Source organism: Aegilops tauschii, chromosome 4, assembly GCF_002575655.3.
Source record: "Aegilops tauschii subsp. strangulata cultivar AL8/78 chromosome 4, Aet v6.0, whole genome shotgun sequence".
NCBI classification, from domain to species: domain Eukaryota; kingdom Viridiplantae; phylum Streptophyta; class Magnoliopsida; order Poales; family Poaceae; genus Aegilops; species Aegilops tauschii.
The window spans coordinates 67,153,266-67,173,384 of NC_053038.3; the positions used below are offsets into that span (position 1 = coordinate 67,153,266).

General features: G+C 41.4%; 2 protein-coding genes across 2 annotated transcripts; one reads left to right on the forward strand and one right to left on the reverse strand.

Moving 5' to 3' along the window:
- Window positions 1-4,807: 4,807 nt before the first annotated feature.
- Window positions 4,808-6,144, forward strand: LOC109769035 (glucuronoxylan 4-O-methyltransferase 1). Its single transcript, XM_020327776.4, has one exon. The coding sequence runs from the start codon at window positions 4,918-4,920 to the stop codon at window positions 5,902-5,904; it is 987 nt and encodes a 328-aa protein (XP_020183365.1). The 5' UTR covers window positions 4,808-4,917; the 3' UTR covers window positions 5,905-6,144.
- A 506-nt stretch (window positions 6,145-6,650) lies between these two features.
- Window positions 6,651-11,540, reverse strand: LOC109769034 (probable serine/threonine-protein kinase At1g54610). The gene is made up of 8 exons (XM_020327775.4): window positions 10,526-11,540; window positions 10,114-10,398; window positions 9,712-10,029; window positions 9,372-9,599; window positions 8,482-8,582; window positions 8,306-8,387; window positions 7,803-8,099; window positions 6,651-7,332 (listed from the first exon to the last, which is right to left on the reverse strand). Exons 1-8 carry the CDS (start codon window positions 11,015-11,017, stop codon window positions 7,195-7,197), a joined length of 1,941 nt encoding a protein of 646 aa, XP_020183364.1. The 5' UTR covers window positions 11,018-11,540; the 3' UTR covers window positions 6,651-7,194.
- Between the last annotated feature and the right edge of the window lie 8,579 nt (window positions 11,541-20,119).

The following is a 20,119-nucleotide window of genomic DNA, read 5'->3' on the forward strand; positions in this document are numbered from 1 at the left end:
CAACATTATTGCCTCTAGGGCATGTTTTCAACAAATCCTAGCTACGGGAATCTACACCGATGATCGTGACCAACTTTTCTTCTGATGTTGCTACAAGTTAGTAACAATCAAATCAAACCTTGTATGCATATTCATAGTGGTCCTGGGTCGGTGTGTAGGACGATTTTTTTTTGTTTTCTGTTGCATACCCTAAAGTGGCATCATGAGCCATGCTATGAGTAGATGTAGGATACGATCTAGAATACATGAGATGTATGGGTGTTGCGCAATATATTTTGTCGTAGATGAGATCTATTGCTAAATAATATTTGTGCGAGTAGTAGATGAAATCTATTACTTGATGTTCTTATTGCTTTCTTGAATTTGCGTATTTCTGATCTTGACGGCATGGTGGAATTTTGCAACAAAGTTCTGGTTATCTGCGATCCTTCTATGCTGCTCCCGAGTATGTTGGTTGACAGATCAACGATGTGCTTCAGTTCTTTGTGTTCCACTGTAGTTAAGAAAGATGAACTTTTTGCAAACTAAAAGACATGTAGATATGATCTACATGGGGGGGGGTCATGCGTATGACGAAGTCACTATGGGGCTAGAGATTTTTCATTGAGTCTCGTGTTTCATACACCCTAGAAAGTAAATGTAGCAACTTGAATAATCATACTTGATGATGGACGTTGGTAGTTACGGTTTGTTTTGAAACCTTAAAAGCCGCGTAAAATAAAATCTTGTATGACCCAATTAGAGGCGTCTAACTTGGTTCTGCAGGATGTGCATTGAGATGTGGTATAGCCTTCGTCATATTAATGAGATTATGTGGGAGATGACTATATGATGTAATTAACATGACCTACGTGTCATGATTCGACATGATGACTGGAGCCATATGATTGTCACTTTAACGACCTGTGAGTCAACCTTGTTGTAATGCATTATTTTATTAGCTATAGAGATAGCAATATTATTTAGTGCATCGACATGGTGGTGAAAAGTTTTGCGAAGGTGGAAACCGACGCAAAAGCTGTACACGAAGACGGGGGAGCAATAGCTAAAGAAACAGACCTTGGCAGAAAAGTTCTACCACGACACTAGTTTTTGAAATTGTTGCTACGACAACGTTTTTGACTGAAATTTCATGAAGACGACAAGTACTTCTCCATCGGAATGGGATATAACTTATCATGATATTATGAATTGCCTAAAATGTTTATCCCTTGTATTCACACCCTTTTGATTGGACGATAGTCATTTTTTTAAGGTGATCTCTCACTTAAAATATCAAGTAGTTAGTGTTCTCCGAAGTGTAGCACCGTCTAGAACACGTATATTTTCGGGGTGCGCCATGTCACATGGGTACGAACGATTTGGGAGGTGTAAGGCGGGTGAAGGTGAGATCTCATAGTGAGATCACCTGGTTGTCTTGATGTTCGGGCAGGAAAGTCCTGGGCTTGGAACACAGCCATCAAAAGTTGAACAAGAGTCGCATAGAGATGTGATTGGCAAGTTGGCCTACTGGTTAAGATTTTCGTCATCAGTGGTATTACATCAATGGAGAACAATCAAGACACGGATCTTGAATCACTCACTATCAATTATGATAGATATGATTTGAGTGGGAGCACACTTTATAATTCATTTTTTTAATTCTCAATGCAATTAATTATTGAACATTGTCTAAGTGTAATTTGCATTATAGTTGTAGAATAATGGCTCGTGTTTGCACCTTCCCCGTTGAAATAGAATACATGTTATTTATATGGTTACAGTTTTATGATTGGTAACGTAATGTGAGGATTGTCATCAAGAGTGCCAAGAAGGACTTTGTCATATTGCATGCTTTCTACATTCTCCCGCTGATGCTATGGATGATGTGACTCGCATCCTTCGATCCAAAAGCTATAATTCTATCACGGTCAAGTGCAGTATGCATGCTTCCACGAGACCCGAACTTCAGAAGTTTGGGATAGTTATGTGATATTCATGGAACTAAAAATTAGTTCCGGATACAAACAAGGGCTAAAATATATGAGATATCTAAAGCAATATTTTTTCAAGTATTAGTGAAATGTTTACAATGCATTAGATTGATGAGAAATGGGATCCAGAAAAACGGCAGTCATGTGATGATGGTGAACAAAACAACAACTTAAAAGAAAGGATAAGTCCAAAGGGTGTCCGTGACACATACACGCCTAGGAAATCCAGAGCTAATGCCACTCTTAAGTTGGGTGCTCCTTCTGTGAGTAGGGAATATTGGAAGTAAAACCATTAGAAGTATAAAAGGCAAAAAGGAAAGAAGATTGGAAGGTCCAGCTCGGGTATGAATGTCATACAAATTATAGATGTATAGATGGGTGGTCAAAGATATGATTCTTGGGAATCAGGATTAAATTGTTAATAGCTAATTCTTAAGTATTGTGATTAAAAGTTGATCACAAGGATACCTGTTCGATTGCATTATGTTGCAATTCGATGCAAGAACTACTATACGTCCTAAACGACCAGCTGGTAATGAGGGTAAGATACATGTTGGGAACTCTATAAAAATTACCATACTTTCCATCAGTGTATTACCGTTATATTTATTTTCGTAATTCATTTTAGAGTTTTACACTCTAGCCCATTTCATAATGTTTGTTGTAATAAGGTTGTTCATAAGAGAACAATTGATGTTCGTTGTTATGAATAGTGAAGATAATATAATACATTCATAACAATGATGCTAAGTGTCGCAAGACTAAATGAATACCACATTTATGCGGCACTGCGTTTTATCACATTGGGGAAACCCGCATGGAGAAATTTCATAGTGATGGATTTTGAAGTCATTTTGATTATGAATAATCTGATACGTGCAACTTTCGTCCGAAAAATGAAGTGACTAAAATACCGTTCACGGGCCATAAGGAACGAGCAAAGAACTAATTAGTAAACACAAATACCGATGTGTGTAGTAAAATGTTGTTGCTAGCAGTGGATTTGTCCATCTTTGGTGATGACTCAAGTAGATATGTAAATGTTTGCTTAATGAGACATAAGTCCGAATCCTTTGAAATAGTTTAGAAGGTTTCCAAAATAAAGTAGAAATTATTGTAACAAGAAAAATTATGTTTCTGCAATTGGATTGCAGAAAGGAATATTTGAGTTACAAGTTTAGCAAATGTGTGATGAGTTGTGACAAGAGTTTCATAACTTGCACCTCCTGGAACACCACTGAGAGTGGAATGTCCGAGAAGATGTAATCATATGGCATGGTAAGACCAAAGATGACATGAATCAATTTGTCGTTATCCTTTTTGAGGTAGTGCTTTAGTGACTACGGTTTTACACAAAAAGTAGCGCAATCGAATCTGTTGAAGTGACACCATTGTATGGTTCGCCAAACCATGTTTGTCTTTTCTTAACATTTGGAATTTAAGAAATGTGCAAAGTGTTTGCAAAACTATTCAAATCAGACAAGTGCTACTTTGTAGGTTATCCAAAATGTTGGGTATTCCTCCATCACTATGTCGAGGCAAAGTGTTTTTCATAGAGAGCAGTATATTTTGAAGAAAATGCCTTTTGCAAAAGAGTGAGTGTGAGGGCAGTGCAACTCGACGAGATAACATAATATTCATCATCACATCAAAGGAAGAAACAATGGAAGTTGTTCCAGAGTTTCCTACTGTGATGACTAATACAGAAGTCTCTACATGAGATGTATAGAATTCAGTTGAACTTGCAGCTGAACCACCCAGGAAAAACTCGTGCAAACAAGGCATTGTTGTTAGACAACGGTATATCTACGGTACACATGGAAGCATTGGTGGGCCCTGACTCCGGAATTGGCTAAATACCAAAATAATCCGAGATAGTATCCATATACATGTTTCGAGATTAGATCTTGATAAACCCCTCCGAAAGACTTAGAGTCTAACGAATACGTATGGAACTATAAACTGATACAAATCAAAATGGTTTTTTATCCATAAAGCTCAAGTTGTTGCTACTAAAAAATTAAAGGAGTTGACTACAGCGGGATTGTCTCACCGCAGGGATGCTTAAAGTTAGTTCGTGTTATACTAGCAATTAGTACACATTTCAATTATGAGATATGTTAGATGGACGCCAAAAGGATTTCCAAGGACATGTAAACAAATGTGAGACTAGACATAAGTAAACAAATGTTACTTTTACAAGGTGCCAGATATCCCAAATAAATAAATACTAGTATGAGAACACCACTATTGTAGAAACACAAATTATAAATGCATGTATGTGATCTCAACTCAAAAACATGGTCTTGATTGTAGTTTCTCTACCCGGCCAATTTTTTCAGTTCTATGTCATAGTAGATGGGGGCAAACAAATTGCAATTTCAACATGGTGATAGATGTTGTCCTCCTACCTAATCTACCATCTTGTGCATTCAACTTACTTGTACCATTAAAAAAGGTTACTCATGCCCATTATAATATGTTTCAAATTCAAAATGTTATTTCACTATAAATATTGCAAAGGACCTACTATGATCACTCAATACTCTTCAGTTACTACAACATGATTTTTCACTATAGTTTGCGTTTTTTTCTTCTCGTGAACCATGCAGCGGCACGAGATACCATCATCTTTTGACGATCTCCTAAGCCGGTGACAACTCTTTGTTTTTTATGACTTCATAGTAACGCACGGGCATTATGCTAGTAATAGTGAGGGGAGGGGGTAGCTCCCAATCAAATCCTTTAAACACCCACAAAGGCGGGGAAAATCTAACAAACGCCCACCAAACTTTAGGTCTCTTGTCCTCGTCACCCATCAAGCAGACAATGCTGCCCCTTGAAGCAACATCTCAGTACTATCTCACACCACACCACGCTAAACCAAACCACCGTGATATCTCATCGCATTGCCGAAAGTGCTACACAGCATACCGCATACACGATGACGAGCCCCACGCTCGCGCGCAAGGCCAAGCTCAAGAACCACCTCGTCTCCGCGAAGGCCAAGCTCCGGCAGCACGTCACCCTCCGCCGCATCGTCCTCGTCGCCGCCGCATCCGCCGCGGCCTTCATTCTCCTCCTCACCGTCCGCACCCTCTCCGCCTCGCACGCCAGATCACCAGGCGCCGCCTCGTCCACCACCTCCCCGCCCGAGGCCGTACGGCGCAACACGCAGCAGCAGCAGCAGCAGCAGCAGCAGGGCGGGTGCGCGAAGCTGCCTGGGCCCGTCGCCGAGGCGCTGGTTCACTACGCGACCGCCAACGCGACGCTGCCGCAGACGGCGGCCGAGGTCGGGGTGACCGCGCGCCTGCTGGCGCGGCGCGCGCCGTGCAACCTCCTGGTGTTCGGCGGCCTCGGCCCCGACAGCGCGCTCTGGGCGGCGCTCAACCACGGCGGACGCACCGCCTTCTTCGAGGAGGACGCCGCCCTGATCGCCGAAGTTGGCGCTCGCCACCCGGGCCTCGGCCTCGAGTCCCACCAGGTCGCCTATCAGACCACGCTCGCCGACGCCGACGAGCTCCTCGGCCTCCGCGGCTCCCCGGACTGCACCGCCTCCCCACCCAAGGATCATCCATTCTCGCCGGACCACTTCGAGGGATCCCCATGCAAGCTCGCCATGCGTGGGCTGCCGGCAGCGTTCTACGAGACGGAGTGGGACGTGATCATGGTAGACGCGCCCACCGGGTGGGTGCCGGAGGCACCAGGGAGGATTGGCGGCGCGATATACATGACCGGAATGGCGGCGCGGGCGCGGCGGCCGGGGAATGGCGAGACGGAAGTGTTGGTGCACGATGTGGACAGGACGGTGGAGGACAGCTTCTCCAGGGCGTTCCTGTGCGCAGGCTACCTCGAGGAGGAGGTCGGCAGGCTCAGGCGCTTCGCCATCCCGAGCCACAGGGAAAAGGAAGGCATGCCATTTTGCCCTTGAGAGCAAAACATAAGCATATCCAACTACAAAAATCTATTATGTTTGTAGGATTTAGAACCAAAAGGATCTGCAACATGTCAATTCCAAGATTCTTGATTTCTTTTTGTTGCCCTGGGACGGACAAGAATGTTTTGATTCATTTTCAGTTATAAACATGGGAAGATGGGATCTGTTGTTTTCGAACTCCAGGCTGAACACTCCCTGTGGCATTAATTTGTGCGAATTCTTTCCTGAATTTCAGTGATCTATCTTTCGGAGTACATTTTAAATTTTCATGCCACGTTGCAATGGATCAAGCAACGTAGTGCCACCCACCCAGGTAGCGGCAACTCGCTACAGCCAGGTAGGGAGTCACCAACTCCTTCCTATGCAAGCACCAACCTCAACAACTCCTCCAACAACTTAAAAGGGAATGGCCGAGTCGACTCATGAACTAACCACCTTTTGTTAGCAGGATCAGATCTACAGCCACCTTTTGTTTTCAAGATACGGGGCAACGGGGTATATATATATGTCATAGGAGATATAGTCTGATCTGGTCATTGCATTTTTCCTAATTTTTCAGGAAGATTGAACTGCAATACCAATTGCAGCTATCGTTCCGATTCCCAGCAGCATCATGGTTCAGCTTCTGCATTTTCATGTTAATATTATGGAAAATTATATGACTGAGGCAGGCCCAAGGATTTGGAGTTTGTTCAGTTGTCATGCTTGCATAATGCATATACCATGGGTTGTCCTGGTGGGATACTGGACTACATTGCTTTATCATGAGAAATTTGCCATCTTCTCAACTCAATGTTTGTTCAGAACTATGTTCTTTATGTTCAGGATAATTTACTAGAGCAATCTGTGGTATTTGTAGTGTACTACATCCTTCCTTGCAAATCTTCTTATACTTCAAATATCATCACGAAGACAAAATATGAGGACCATGAACCGTCAAAAATCCGCTACAAACCTTGGCTTGTATTTCTTAGACCTCCAGCCCCTAAGCTTCACCATGCCCCCTTAGTACACATTCAATACAAATGGCAGCATATGCTCATTAAGCTCACAAGGCATCTGCCTCGCTTAAAAATAATGCTATCGGTATCACCCAACTCTTGTAATGATCATCAGCTGTACAAAAATGGCAGTAGTTCTTTTTCAATTAATTATGCCCATTTGGAGAGAAGTTGCTCTTCTAGAGATGCTTTGTAGAAACATGCATACTGCCATCCCAGGACTTTGAACTTTGAAATGCTGGAATCTTAGACAGTTCGATCCCAATCATCTGTTTCACAGATCTCAACTCTTGATGCAGCGCGCTTTGCGCACCGCTTCCTGAACATTCCGCTCATGTTCTCTAAGCATATCCTGTATGTTCCCATCTTGAGTAGCCACTGGACCAGAGAAATTGACTACTTTGCTCTTACCCTTGTAGTCCTGATCAGATAAAAAACAAAGACATATAATATGTTAGGTAAGAGACATTCAAAATGTTTTAATAGAATAAACTGGAAGGTACATACAAAAGAAACCAATATGTATGAAATGATGGTGAACTGATGTCCCAACAAAGGACAACATAAGCATCTGAACTCTCAGCAGAAAATAATTCATCTTAAATCAAGCACTCACAAATAACCTTTGTGTTTCTTATTCTAGAAATACTAATATAAATATTTTATAATTTTTTTATCATGTCAAAAGAAGAGCTCCTTTTACTTAAGGAATAGTTTTGCAGCATAAACAGCGCCAAGACGCCAACAGTATCACTGGGCTCACACTAAAAAAAGTCCTCGAAGCTTAACTGACATATTATGTGATTTTCTGCTGTGCAGACTTATGCTTTGGTTGATTAAACAGCAGTTGTATGTAAAAAAACACACTATCTTTAGCATTACCATACTTACCACCATTGGGCCTTTTACTCCCATCTCTTTGTTGTGAGAAGCAGGCATAATGTTCCCTACGCCAGTCGATTCAGGTTTAAACATGTCTGAGCCCTTTGTCCTTGAAATGTTGGAATTTGCCAATCGGCCAGATTTGTATTTGCGTTCAGGTACTTCGTGATGGTCCATATAATTGTTACCTCCCTTGTTCCATGTGGAATCAAACCCTAGAGGTTGTACCTCAGTAGCCAACGTCAGTTGATCATCCTTTGGATTGAGATGTGCGCTATTGAACCTTGTTTTGGTATGCTGAAGCCTCTGTATGATGGAAAAGCAACAGAGTCAAATAATGCAATCCTGTTATTAAAAAGATTGCAGAATGTGACCACTTTAGGAAAAAAGACATAGGAGTGCATCAATTCACGTAAGGCATTCCGTTTCTTCTGATCGCAGTGATCATCAATAAAAAACTATACACAGAAAGGAAGCATCTCAACAAATGATTGCTGAGCTATTGTACGCACCTGCGGTTTAATAGAACCATATGCAGCAATGTTTTCTCTAGGATTCTCAATTCCTGATCGAACAGATTCTGCCCTTCTTTGTCTATCGAAAGAGAAAGAAGAATTTCTGGGTCAACTAACAAAGCATCTCAACTGCATCCTCCCTATGAACAGAAAGAAAGGATATGAAATCATACCTTCTTGCTTCCTCTTGTCGGAGTCTAGCATCATATTCTTTGCTCGGTGGACACTTTGGCAAGTCCGAAGGGCTGCAAGCAAGTGGCTCTGTTCTGAAAAACTGAAGAATTGAATACATAGGTTAAATACTGGTATACACATATCTTTTAATAAACGCAGTTTGCAAAAGTAGCCAGCTGACCTAATAAATATATACCAACTGATCTAGAAATAATAAGTTGATGATCTTCACCAGGTTAGATGAGTTTTGGCATGATGCTAGGTTTTACTCCCTCCGTTCCAAAATAGATTACCCAACTTTGTACTAACTTTGTACTAAAGTTAGTACAAAGTTGAGTCATTTATTTTGGAACGGAGGGAGTAAAAGGTACTACTGGACCAATCTGACAGTTTATTCCAGCAAACAAAATCTGATAGCTTATTCAGGCCGTATGCACAATGTTCCATGCAATAAGTGGAAAACTAACCAAACTCAGATCTAGTCCAAATGCTTCAGTGAGGTAACTAGCCACATATAGTAGACTAATTAACTTAGTTTCATTTTGTTACTCCTGACATAACATATGCATGAAAGTTGTTTCAGCAAAAAAACATTCAGGCTCATCAAAAGATGTTCAAATTCCTCTACTTACCACAAACAAATTGTACAAAAGTAGATAATTTTATACCGTGGTAACCTAAAAGTTTTCATGGTACTAGTCCTGATCAGTATTTCAGGTTGCTGTTAACAGACCCAATAGTATTGTCCTTTTGAACCCTTGTGGCTGCCCTGCCTTGGTATTATCCTTTTATTAGTGTCATGATATAATACTTTCAGAATTTCTATAAGTCAATAATTTACAAACTAAAATGCGATGACCAGGAACCAGCAGAGTTTGACTAAACTTACGTCACTCTGAAGACTCGAGGCAGCTGTTCCACGAGCTTCTGGTTCTAATGCAAGCAAGTTATCTAGAAGAACTAGAGCTAATGGAGGTAAATCTTTGAAATTCTCGGCAATGCACCGCTTATACTGGCACAGGGGCTTGAACATCCCTGTTGGGGGCACTTCCAATTTCTGCCAGTACTCGTCAGAAGGTGATCCACAGAGCTTGAAAATCTTGTGAATTTGCTCCACCTAGCATGGAATTGTTGTAGAACACATATTAAATAACATAAGAACAACTGTGAGTCAACCAGATCACAATATACCCTTTTCTTGATGCTAAAAGTGTAGCAGTTTCTTGTACCTCAGTTCTGCCTGGCATGACTGGCTTGGCAGTCAGCAATTCCCCAAAAATGCACCCTGTACTCCACATATCCACAGCAGCACTGTACCTGGTGGCACCAAGCAGAAGTTCCGGTGGTCTGTACCACAATGTTGCAACACGGCTTGTCAGTGGTTGCCGACTCTCAGGATCATAAAATGTTGCTAAGCCAAAGTCAGCAATCTTCAAAACACCATTGCTATCAATCAAGAGATTGGAGCCCTTCATGTCACGATGAAGAATTCCTTTGCTGTGGCAATGATCAAGGCCACTAAGTATCTGTTGCATCAAGCACTTGACCTGGATGAGACTCATGAGAAATAATTTAAGTTCATGTCATGCATTCCAATCAAAATATCAGTACAAGAATAGTATCATAATCACCTGTGACTCGGTGACCTTGAGTTCTGGAGTTGCAGCAAGGCCAACAAGGTCATGTTCCATGTATTCAAAGACGAGATATAGGTTTTGTGAAACAGGAGATGTTACTATCCCTTCCAACTTTATAACATTGGGATGATTGAGTTTCCGAAGAACACATATTTCTCTAGCCATAAAGCGCACACTTTCAGGATCTGTATTGACAAACCGAACCTTCTTGAGCGCAACAATTTTGGCTGTTCTAAGATCCCGAGCTTTGTAAACACTACTATAAGTCCCTTGTCCAATCTGCAACTCAAAAGAATAAATGCAAAACGGGGAAATTGAGAAGAAGAAGAAGAAGAAAGTACTAACAAGAAACAATATCATTTTTTTTCCTGATGAAGTAACTTGTATCATCAAACTGATAATGTACCTTACTTAATCTCTCAAACGAATCAGCTCGCAGTGGGGCCCAGCCTTGCACTGCCTCAGGTGCCACAGTCACAAGCCAATCTGGCCAGCCAGTATTCAAATATTCAGCTGATAACCGCTTCGCCCCATTGAAGAAACCTAAATCCAGTTTATTACCGCATCGTCCAATTATGCCATTGTGCCGAGTGCTGATCCAGATTTTGAGTCTATGTCTTGCCCTCGGCTTCCTAGGAGGGTCAAAACCGAGAACTGGCTTCTCTTTCAACTGGACATTAGGCACTTCTGTATTTCTGTCATCACCAGCAACTTCAGGTACAGCCGACAATTCATCCTTGCTGGACGGTGCGATTAACCCATGTATACACGTGCCATCAGTGGTCTGGCTTTTCGAGGTGGCACTATCTTCTTGTTTAGTGCATTTAGAACAAAAGTGGCCTATAAACACATTTAGTGCCTTTCCACTTGATCGAAGGAATTGAATATGTATCTTCATTCAGCAAAAAAACAAGCAATGCCTGAACTTCTCAATGTTACAACAGCCTTGAAGATATTTTAATTTGACGGCATGAGAAGTCCAAATTCCAGACTGTAATATGAAGAAAAAAGATATGTCCAAACATTTCCTTCAACTTGAGTGCAAAGTTCATTGTACTAGATTAAGAAAGCAAAACTAGGAGAAACTCAATTAGAATCTTATGTCGAGAATAAAAAAGAGAAACTTTGACCATGGTCATCATTGCAATTTCTAACTCTATCCAAGGAAGTTATTCCAAATTTAAAAAGGAATTATACTGTAAGCAGCCAAATGTGATCGAAATTCCACATTTCGAAGCTAGCATCAAGAGCAAAACAGTTTTACTATATCAAGGACAATTTAAAAACAAATACAAATTCAAATAGATCCATAAACCAAAGTTACAAGTTAAGAAGTAAAAAAAAAAGCAAGGATATAGACAATCCATCAAAACTGCAATGTTCTAATACAACAATAAACTAATATGATCAAAATTCCATCTTCTGAGGCTACATCATGAACTGGTCATTCTTCTGGTTAAAATTGATTCAATTGTAAGAGCAAAGCATTAAGGCTAAAACAATCGAAATTACTTTTTGAAGGGAAATCAAATAATAAACCTATAAAGAAAAATCACAAGTTAAGAAGTCAGCAACATGAGCAAGGGATGCCAACAATCCATGAAAACTACAATCTTGTCATACACAACTAATCAATTTAAGCTCTTCACAGCAAAGGACAGAACCATATATAGTTTAGCTGTCAACTAGTCATATATTTCAACATTTCGAGGAAATATGTGAAGAATTGTGATGGATACCTTAATTTCCCGCTTGACGCTCCTTTCAAGAAAATGCAATGGCACCAGAAATTGAACAATCTCCCCCACCTTCCCCTCACTCCATTCTAATCCTCAAATGGAGGAGAGGAAGGTGGGAATAACTATGCAAAATGAATTTGTTAAAACGAGATTGTGCCTTAATGGTATATTTTTGTGAAGATCTCTTTCGCGCTAATTGAACAAAAAGTAAGGTAGAGAAAATTCAAACAAAAAAAAGACAATAGAAAATGGCACCTAAAAGGTACAGTGATGCAGATTAAAAACTACAGGTGGGGAGGATTTGTAGAGAGCTAAAGTTAGCCCGTATGCATGTTTCTTCTGTCTATTTTCTCCCTGCCCTATTATGGATAGAAGTGGATGAATAAATAAACCATGAAATAATCCTGGGAAGAAGAAATTACAGAAGCTTCCAGAAGTAACTAAACCTTGCAGTGCAGGTCAGGATTCCTGCATACCCGGAGTCGATCCGACTGACAATTTGACGTGACCTTCTATAACACCTTGGGGTGAGCTGATCATGTGAACCGGCTTTGTTCGAAGATTGCAACAAGCTTGACCCCCGAACAAGTGCGAGCACACAACATCCTAGTCCAGCATTTCGTCAAACACCTTATGATCAGTCTCCTCACGCTCGTCGAGCAGGCACCGAGACCTCATGGTGAATTGGTGGTGGTGGGCAACGTTGCCGATTAAATTCAAGATTGTTGGACGCAAGCGGTGGGGGTGGAAGTGGAGGTACGTGCCGGCCGGGGCCGGCATGAGAAGAGAGAGATAAGAGCATGGTTAATAGTATAGCCAGCTACTGGCAAGCCAGTGCCATGTCATCTACAGCTCATCTTATAGCCAACATGTATAATAATAGATCAAAAGAGTGTACTTTTTTTTATTATGTGGCCCACCTTTCATTCTCACAAAGTGCCTAGGAGCACGTGCTAGAGCTGGCTCTTCACGAAGAGCCCGCTTACATTCTCTCTCCTTTTCTCTTTCCTCCAACTAAGCAGAAATATACTAGTTTATTTCTTATAGCCCGCTGACTCAGCTCTATTGTACTTGCTCTAGCGTCGGGGAGGGGGGACTGCTTCTTGGAAGTTCGTGTCCTTCGTCCAATTTTAGGTGGGTGCTGGGAGCTTGCTGCTGCATCACCACTGCCTCCCAACTTTTATGTGTCTTGGTCTGATGGTCACTTGTTCAGTGCATGTTTTAATTGTTGCGTTCCAAAATCCAAATTCTTGTTTCAACTGAGGCAAAAGATTTATCTGGTCCATTAATTAAGTAAAGAGGGTTGTTCACTTAATTTGTAAAAAAAATGAGTAAATCCCATTTCGCAAAAAAAAAACTGAGTGAATACCGTCACAAATTTCTTAAGGTACGAGGACTAGGGCATCTCCAACGCCGACCCGAAAACCTCCCGCGACCATCCGGACTGCACGGTCCGGACCGCGAAGCCATCCAATACCGACCTGTATCGGTCCGCAGGGCGGCCCGGACGCGATTTCTCCAGCAAACCGGTGACAAAACTGGAGGAGGTCTGAGGGAGACCGGACCGACCCCAAGCCCGCTTTCTGACCGCCCTGGCCCACCAAAAAACCCTCCTCCCTCCGCATGTTTTCTGTCAGCGCCGCTCCAGAGCGTCAGCGCCCACATTCATGCCTGGCCAGAGCGGACGCGACCGCTCACTGGCGCCGGCATTGAAGTGGCGCGCCAGCCGAGAGAGTGTCGCCCCCGCCGCTTCCCGGTGCAGGCAAATGTCGCGCGTTCAAACGACACGACAGCCGCCCGTCCGTCCATTTGCCACCCGCATTGATGGCACGCAGTTGCCGAGGTGTCTCCTCCGGCGCCACCTGCCCGTCCCTCTGCCGCCCACCGGTGCAATATAAATCGTTGCCTGGTACCCCTGCCATAGCCACAGTCATCCCTCTCTGCACCACTCCCCGCCATGGTTCCCTCCAAGCCAAAGCTCTCTGGGACGGGCTAACGTAAGAGCACAAGAAAGCCATGGCCGCCATAGGTGCGGACTGGCAGGCCGGTAGGTAGCCGGAGGACTCCTCCTCCGATGACGTGCAAATGGAGGACGCCTCCGACGACGAGCCAACGCCACCCTCCTCTTCCTCCACGACACCCTCCTCCTCCGCTCCATCCTCGCCGGTTGATGACCCACAAGTACAGGGGATCAATTGTAGCTCTTTTCGATAAGTAAGAGTGTCGAACCCAACAAGGAGCCGAAGGAAATGACAAGTAGTTTTCAGTAAGGTAATGTTTGCAAGTGCTGAAATTGTAAGTAGTGTAGTAGTTCGATAACAAGATAATTTGTAACGAGCAAGTAACGATAGTAGTAACGAAAGTGCAGCAAGGTAGCCCAATCCTTTTGAGGCAGAGGACATGCCAAAACGGTCTCTTATGATAAGCAAAGCATTCTTGAGGGTACACGGGAATTTCATCTAGTCACTTTCATCATGTTGGTTTGATTTGTGTTGGCTACTTTGATAATTTGATATGTGGGTGGACCGATGCTTAGGTGTTGTTCATACTTGAACAAACCTCCTACTTATGATTAACCCTCCCGCAAGCATCCGCAACTACGAGAAAAGTATTAAGAATAAATTCTAACCATAGCATTAAACTCTAGGATACAATCGGTCCCTTACGGAACAGCGCATAAACTGGGGTTTAAGTTTCTGTCACTCTCGCAACCCACCATCTAATTGCTACTCCACAATGCATTCCCTTAGGCCCAAAATATGGTGAATTGTCATGTAGTCGACGTTCACATGACACCACTAAGGGAATCACAACATACATACTATCAAAATATCGAACACATATCAAATTCACATGATTACTTGCAACATGATTTCTCCCATGACCTCAAGAACAAAAGTAACTACTCACAAATGATAAACATGCTCATGATCAGAGGAGTATTAAATAGCATAATGGATCTGAACATATAATCTTTCACCAAATAAACCATATAGTAATCAACTACAAGATGTAGTCAACACTACTAGTCACCCACAAGCACCAATCTATAGTTCCGGTAACAAGATTGAATACACGAGATGAACTAGGGTTTGAGATGAGATGGTGTTGTTGAAGATGTTGATGGAGATTGCCCTCCCCAAGATGGGAGAGTTGTTGGTGATGACGATGACGATGATTTCCCCCTCCGGGAGGGAAGTTCCCCCGGCGGAATCGCTCCACCGGAGGGCAAAAGTGCTCATGCCCAAGTTCCGCCTCGAGACGGCGACGTTCCGTCCCGAAAGCCTTCCTGTTATTTTTTCTAGGTAAAAATGACTTATATACCAGAAGATGGGCACCGGAGGTGGGCCGAGGAGGGCACAACCCACCAAGGCGCGCCTGGGCTCCCTGGCGCGCCCAAGTGGGTTGTGCCCACCTGGTGGCCCCCTCTGGTAGTTATTTGCTCCAATATTTCTTAAATATTCCATAAAAATTCTCTGTGAAGTTTCAGCTTGTTTGGAGTTGTGCAGAATAGGTGGCCTGACGTAGCTTTTTCAGGTCCAGATTTCCAGCTGCCAGAATTCTCCCTCTTGGTGTGTAACTTGCAAATTATGAGAGAAAAGGCATTTGAATTACTCCAAAAAGCATTATTATGGATAAAAACATCATAAATAACAGCAAGAAAACATGATGCAAAGTGGACGTATCAACTCCCCCAAGCTTAGACCTCGCTTGTCCTCAAGCGAAAACCGAAATCGAAAAACATGTCCACATGCTTTGAGAGAGAGAGGTGTCGATAAAAACAAAATACGAACATAGAAGCATCATGTTGATTATTATAACAGCAACAAAATTAAACATAGGACTTTTATCATAGAATTTTTATCATACACTTCTCATGAATAAGTAACAGTTCATCACATAATCGAAGTATAAAGCAAAAGCTCTATTAAAAACCGACAAACTATGTTCTCAGTCAACTTTGCAACTACAATTCATCATCTTTTCAGGAAGAGTCACGTGTCGGAGCCTTTAGGCAAGTCCACATACTCAACCATCCTATAGTCTTCTATGATTGCTAACACTCACCTTGTACACATGATCAAAACGTTTCAACCGGACACATAGAAAGACAGGGGCTTATAGTATCGCCTCCCAACATACTCACCTCAAGGGTGATGTCAATAATAATAACGCATGCTATCTATATTCAACTGGACATATGTGCCTAGATCTTTCCTCATCACATGATGCTTGCCAAAGGAGAAAAATAAAAAAGGAGTAGAAGGAAAACTTTGACTCTTTGCATAAAAGTAAATACATGAAAGTAAAAGATAGGCCCTTCGCAGAGGGAAGCAGAGGTTGCCATGCGCTTATTTATTTGCATGCTCAATCCCTTAGTGCAAGAGAATGTCACGTTGTATTGCCCCTTAAGATGACAACCTTTATTATGCAGTCTGTCGCTTTTATTCTTTGTCATCCAAGTTCGTCCAACGCTCAATTTTCTCTTACACTAAATGATCTCACATATTTAGAAGCAATTTTTATTGCCTTTTTGCACCGATGAAAACTTACTTGAGGGATCTTGCTCAATCCCTAGGTAGGTATGATGGACACTTGAAAAAGATTTGGGTTTAAGGGTTTTTGGATGCACAAGTAGTATCTCTACTTAGTGCGGAATTTTTGGCTAGCAAAGATAGGGGCAAGCACCACATGTTAAAGGATCTGTGACAATATGACTTCTATGTGAATATAAACAAACATAAACCATTAAGTTGTCTTCCTTGTCCAACGTCAACAATTTTGGCATATAATATTTTGATGATGGATCACAATCACAAAAGATTTCTAGGATAGTATATTTATATGTGAATCTTCTCTTCCCTTATTAATTCTTTCATGAGTTGCATCATTGACTAATTCTATGTTTGTCAATCTCTAATAAAATTTTCTAGTTATACTTTTCCTTATGTGGTGCCATCACCTACCATAGGATTAGTATATGATCTATTGATTTGTTTCCTTCTTTTATTCATTCACTTGTTCTTTCTTATTTATTTTCTTTACTTGCAACAAGAAGGTAAAGAAATCAAAAACTCAAACTAAACTTTATTATATAACTTGCACACGATTACAATGATAGATCACTAAGCAAACTCTCAAAAAGAAAGGATCGAACTAAACTTTATTTCATCTAAAGCAAAAAGATCAAACTAAGATAAGTAAACGCAAAAAGATAGTGGGATGATACGATACTGGGGCACCTCCCCCAAGCTTGGCGGAAGCCAAGGGGAGTGCCCATACCCGATACTCAATTCTCCTTTGGTGGTGAAGAAGATGGTGGTGGTGATGTAGAAGAGGTCTTGTCCTTCTTCCTCAGCTTATGCTTGAGGATAGAATTTTCCTCCTTCAACTCTCCGATCTCCTTAGGCCTCTTTGGTTTATTAGGGAGGCTTGACTTCTTGAATTCCACATGCATGTCCCCAGGTTGAGGCAGCGGGTTTCGTCTTCATCTGAGCTCGTCTATTCCTTTTCCCTAGGATAATAGTCTTCCTCCTCCTCCGTAGTCCAGCCATAGTGCTCCTCATCCCCATAGGACTTGGGGTTTGCGACGAGATCAGCGACATAGCTCTCCCCTTCGGAGTCTTGGGATGACATATTTCAGATCTGTCAAGAAAACAGCAGGAAAAGAGAACAGAGGATTTCTCATCGATACGGTGGTTAACAGGTTCGGGAAGTATATATAGATTTTTTTTATCTTGAAGGACAAGTATACGGGAGAGAAACGGAGTCCGGGAGGTGTCCCAGGTGGGCACAACCCACCTGGGCACGCCAGGCATGCCTGGCGCGACCTGGTGTCTTGTGCCCACCAGGGGACGCTTCCTGGTAGTTTCTTTATTTCCTAAATTTTAAAATATTCCAAAACTGACAAAAAAATATTTTTGCGGATTTTTTGGAGTCCGTTTACTTACCGTATCATGTACCTCCTTATTTCCACGATTCTGGAGTGTTCCGGAAGGACTCTTTTATGTGTTCTTCTGGTGTCAAAGTTTGGATAATATTACTTTCAACATTAATGGGCGTACCTGAGATATAATGCTTTATTCGTTGCCCATTGACAACCCTCGGGTTAGTACATTCGAAATTATTTATTTTGATGGCTCCAGACCGGTAAACCTCCTCAATGACATATGGGCCTTCCCATTTTGAGAGGAGCTTTCCTGCAAAGAATCTGAAACGAGAGTTGTACAAAAGAACATATTCTCCGACTTTAAACTCATGCTTTTGAATTCTCTTGTCATGCCATCTTTTAACTTTTTCTTTGAATAATTTTGCATTTTCATAAGCTTGGGTTCTCCACTCATCTAGTGAGCTAATATCAAATAACCTCTTTTCCCCAACAAGTTTGAAATCATAATTGAGTTCTTTGACTGCCCAATAAGCTTTATGTTCTAACTCAAGAGGCAAATGACAAGCTTTTCCATAAACCATTTTATAAGGAGACATACCCATAGGATTTTTATATGCTGTTCTATAAGCCCAAAGTGCATCATCTAATTTCTTAGACCAATTCTTCCTGGACCTATTGACAGTCTTTTGCAAATTTAATTTTATTTCTCTATTGCTAAGTTTAACTTGACCACTAGACTGAGGATGATAGGGTGATGCAATTCTATGGTTAACATCATACTTGGCAAGCATTTTACGAAAAGCACCATCAATAAAGTGTGAACCACCATCAGTCATCAAATATCTAGGGACTCCAAACCTTGGGAAAATAACTTCCTTAAGCATTTTAATAGAGGTTTTGTGATCAGCACTACTGGTTGGAATAGCTTCTACCCATTTAGTAACATAATCAACAGCAACCAAAATATGTGTATACCCATTAGAGGAAGGAAAAGGTCCCATGTAATCAAATCCCCAAACATCAAATTGTTCAACAACAAGTGAATAATTCATAGGCATTTCCTGACACTTGCCGATATTACCTATTATTTGTTATTCATCACAAGATGAGACGTACTTACGGGCATCCTTGAAGAGGGTAGGCCAATAAAATCCAGACTGCAATACCTTGTGAGCAGTTCTATTTCCAGCATGATGCCCTCCATAAGCCTCGGAGTGACATTTCCGTAGGATTTGTCCCTGTTCATGCTCAGGTACACAACGTCTAATAATACCATCTACTCCTTCTTTATAAAGATGTGGGTCATCCCAAAAGTAATGTCTGAAATCATAGAAGAATTTTTTCTTTTGTTGGTATGTAAAGCTAGGCGGTAAATATTTAGCAACAATATAATTAGCATAATCACTATACCAAGGAGTACTACTAGCAACATTTACTGCAGCTAGCTCCTCATTAGGAAAACTATCATCAATAGGTAGTGGGTCATCAAGCACATTTTCAAGCCTAGACAAGTTATCGGCTACGGGGTTCTCAGCTCCTTTTCTATCAATGATATGCAAATCAAATTCTTGTAACAAGAGAACCCAATGAATAAGTCTAGGTTTAGCATCTTTCTTTTCCATAAGATATTTAATAGCAGCATGGTCTGTGTGAACAGTTACTTTGGAATCAACAATATAAGATTTAAATTTATCACAAGCAAACACCACTGCTAAGAATTCTTTTTCAGTAGTAGCATAATTTCTTTGAGCACTGTCTAGAGTTTTACTAGCATAATGAATAACATTCAGTTTCTTATAAACTCTTTGTCCTAGAACATCACCAACAGCATAATCACTAGCATCACACATAATTTCAAAAGGCAAGTTCCAATCGGGTGGTTGAACAATAGGTGCAGAGATTAGGGCTTTCTTGAGTGTTTCAAAGGCTTCAAGAAACTCATCATCAAACACAAAAGGGATATCCTTTTGCAAAAGATTAGTAAGAGGCCTAGAAATTTTAGAAAAGTCTTTGATAAATCTCCTATAGAAACCAGCATGACCTAAGAAACAATGAATACCTTTGATGTCCTTAGGACATGACATTTTCTCAATTTCCTCAACCTTAGCTTGGTCCACTTCAATACCCTTCTCAGAAATCTTATGACCCAAGACAATGCCTTCATTAACCGTAAAGTGGCACTTCTCCCAATTCAAGACAAGATTTGTTTGTTCACATCTCTGCAAAACTCGATCAAGATTGCTTAAACAATCATCAAAAGACTTCCCATAAACAGAAAAGTCATCCATGAAAACTTCAACAATCTTTTCACAAAAGTCAGAGAATATAGCAGTCATACATCTTTGAAAGGTAGCAGGTGCATTACATAAAT

Bases quoted from the DNA above. Each gene is read 5' to 3' on its own strand.
- LOC109769034 (XM_020327775.4), bottom strand. From the start codon at position 11,017: ATGAAGATACATATTCAATTCCTTCGATCAAGTGGAAAGGCACTAAAT. The intron at 10,399-10,525 runs GTACATTATCAG...TTTGAGTTGCAG, and splicing joins CGTTTGAGAGATTAAGTAAG to ATTGGACAAGGGACTTATAG. The intron at 8,100-8,305 runs GTGCGTACAATA...TCCATCATACAG, and splicing joins ATGGTTCTATTAAACCGCAG to AGGCTTCAGCATACCAAAAC.
- LOC109769035 (XM_020327776.4), top strand. From the start codon at position 4,918: ATGACGAGCCCCACGCTCGCGCGCAAGGCCAAGCTCAAGAACCACCTC.